At 59.3% G+C, this 2,522-nt stretch overlaps 1 protein-coding gene across 3 annotated transcripts in view; it reads right to left on the bottom strand.

Moving 5' to 3' along the window:
* The window catches only part of PTGR3 (prostaglandin reductase 3), a 10,711-nt gene that overhangs the window by 7,831 nt on the left and 358 nt on the right, over positions 1 to 2,522 (bottom strand). Inside the window, exons 1-2 of one of the 3 annotated variants that reach the window (XM_057366641.1) lie at positions 2,484 to 2,502; positions 1,587 to 1,720 (exon numbers count right to left, since the gene is read on the bottom strand). In XM_057366641.1, coding sequence (XP_057222624.1) covers positions 1,587 to 1,699 — 113 coding nt within the window. In that variant the 5' untranslated portion in view covers positions 1,700 to 1,720; positions 2,484 to 2,502. Of the gene's footprint in view, positions 1 to 1,586; positions 2,430 to 2,483; positions 2,503 to 2,522 lie in introns of those variants that run through there. The other 2 variants (XM_057366640.1, XM_057366638.1) reach the window with 2 other exon arrangements.

Genomic DNA, 2,522 nt, shown 5'->3' with positions numbered 1-2,522 from the left:
GCGGGTGGGGAGCATTGGATGCGAAAGACTCCAAGGGCATGTGTAGGGGGAGGGGATTTGAGAAACAAGGATATTGCTCTGCCTTGCATTACCCGAGTAGACTACTTGCTACTTGTATCTCAAGTCTTTCGACTTCTTTCACAAAAAGGAATTTAACTCCAGCCTGATAGCTGTTTCACACCATTATTGTTTCAGTCATTAGTGGATGAAGCAACAGTGTTTTTAGAATTTTGAGGTTTGGAGGGAATTTTGAGGTTTGGAGGGAATTTTGGTCTCTGAAATCCTAGTGGGAGATGTCAGCATCGAATAAAGTACTACAGCACCTTTCTCATGAACTCCGGGTGGAGTCCCCGTTCCTTCTCCTGACCTCTTCTTCACCCTGTATTWGTGTGTTACATGCGGACACATATACGTATGTCACACATACATAAACAGTCACCCCCTGCCTTAGTCGAACTTGCAGCACTGCTCTCAAGCCAACTTAGCGCTGCTTTGCATCTTTAGGCTCCCACGGCGAGCGTGGCAAACTATGTGTTACTACGATTTCCTTGCTTGACAAGAACCTGAGAGCGCTGCTCGCTCCCGTGCCAGCCACGCAGTCTGCTCCAAAGTTCCCGGAGTTTCAGCTTCCCCTCGTGAGGAAACCTCTGAACTTTAAAAGGTTTAGTTTTAGCGCAAGGAACGACGGCGTCTAGGAAGGAACCACCGAGAACAAACAGGTTTTATGGAGACAGCAGCGAGCAGAGGAACATTTTGTCCTCGGAATATTCATTTCACGGCGAGCTGGTCACCGCGCCGGGCGTGGGATTTACGGTGTATTATGCTAAGCAAAATGTCACCTCCTCACTCTTCGCCTGACCCGGCTCCTCTCTAAAAGCGCCAACAAGCACGGGCCCGCGTCCTGCCAGGGAGGCCGAGGGCTGCCCTGCCCCCTCCGCTTGGCGCGCAGAGCTGGGGGTGGTGCCGGGGCTGCCCGGGCGGAGGGCCCGGCCCGCGGCCTCCCCGGCGAGTGGCGGCTGGACGGGGCGAGGCCGGAGAGCGGCGTGCGGGCCGCAGTGAGCACACAGCGGCCGGGGCAGRCCCGCCCGCACACTGCGATGCCGGGGCGCTGTGCGGGTGCGCCGGGGACACGCTCACACCCCGGGCATTACGTGCGTGTAACGAGCCCGGGCAGGGCCCATGGAGGGGCCCTGTGAGCGCTTCCCGCCGTCTCACTCCCTCCTCGGCACTCGCCGAAAGTAACACTCGCCACTTCCCCCCCACCTTGGCCCTGGGGTGTTTCTCTTCCTTCGGGCAGGGGCACGCTGGGAGCAGCGCGCACAGACAGACAAACACACACAGCCCCATCACAGGAGGAGGAGGTGTCACCCCCACACACGTGGATAGGGCGACAGGGCTGTAGCACCAGCCGTTCAAAACAACAACAACAACGATAAAATGAAATTAACAGTCGCCAGATGGCGGCTGGTACAACTTTGGAGCCGGTCTCCGAAGTGGGGGAGCATGTGGGAGAGAGCAGGCCACAAGATGCCAGGAGTCGGCGGGGGCCGCGGGGCCGGGGCGCGGGGGGGCGGGCGGGGGCTCACCTGTTCCTGACCAGGAGRTCTCCGTCTCCCGGGAGTGGCACGGGCGAGTCCTGCTGCAGGGTGACCGCTTCCCTGAAGTTTTGGCTCAGCTTAGTCACCACCAGCTTCTTCATGGAGCTGGGGATGGACGAGCCCTGGAAATCCAGAAAGTGACGGGAGTAGGACATGTCCAGGATGGGCCGCGACCAGCTGCCACCGAAGTAGGACCAGGCGGGAGCCGCCGCGGCGCAGGACGGCTGCTGCCGCCACCACCACCGCGCTGCCCGAGAGCTCAGCAAAGCGCTGCTTTTCCCACTAAAACTCATGCCCTGCCTCGGCTCTCCTCTCCCTGAGATCCGGCTCGGGATTCTCCAGGCAGCTCGCAGGACGCGCCGGCAGGAGAAACTCCCCGCTCGCAGCTATGTGTGTACGTAAACAGAGCCCCCGTGCAGCAGGTTCTCCCTCCCCTCCCAGCCGGCCCCTCCGCCGCACGGAGACGCCGCCGGAGGAGCAGCGGCAAGATGGTCCCCCTGCAGCAGCCGCTCGTCTTCTGCCGCCGCGGGCACTACCGAGGGGCGAACCGGCCCGCTCCCGCGGCCGTCCGTCCCGACAGCGCCTGTCCCTGCCTGTCTGCTCTGCCGSCCAGCAAGGCAGGTGTGCGGCGGGCCGGATTGTCTCCTAAAGGTGGTGGTGGTGGTGGCTTTTAGTTTGCACCCTGCCTCTGACTAAGGGGTTTTAAAACAGGGGAGGGAGAGAGGGGGGAAGACAGACGGACAGAGAGAAACGCCTCGGATTACCCCTCCCGCCCCATTCTTTAGTTTACAAAAAGAAGGTATCTTCCTACTAAAAAAAAAAAAAAGGTAAAAGGTGGGGAGAAGGAATAAAAAAAAAAAAATGAGTAGGAAGAAAGCACGGTACGGTAAATTATCGTCCGGGAAAGGTTAGAGAAGTGGGCAT

The sequence above is a fragment of the Malurus melanocephalus genome, unplaced genomic scaffold (assembly GCF_030028575.1).
Source record: "Malurus melanocephalus ecotype Western Australia unplaced genomic scaffold, MMel_1.1 scaffold_69, whole genome shotgun sequence".
Classification (NCBI taxonomy): domain Eukaryota; kingdom Metazoa; phylum Chordata; class Aves; order Passeriformes; family Maluridae; genus Malurus; species Malurus melanocephalus.
This window is presented reverse-complemented; position numbering and strand designations above follow the sequence as displayed.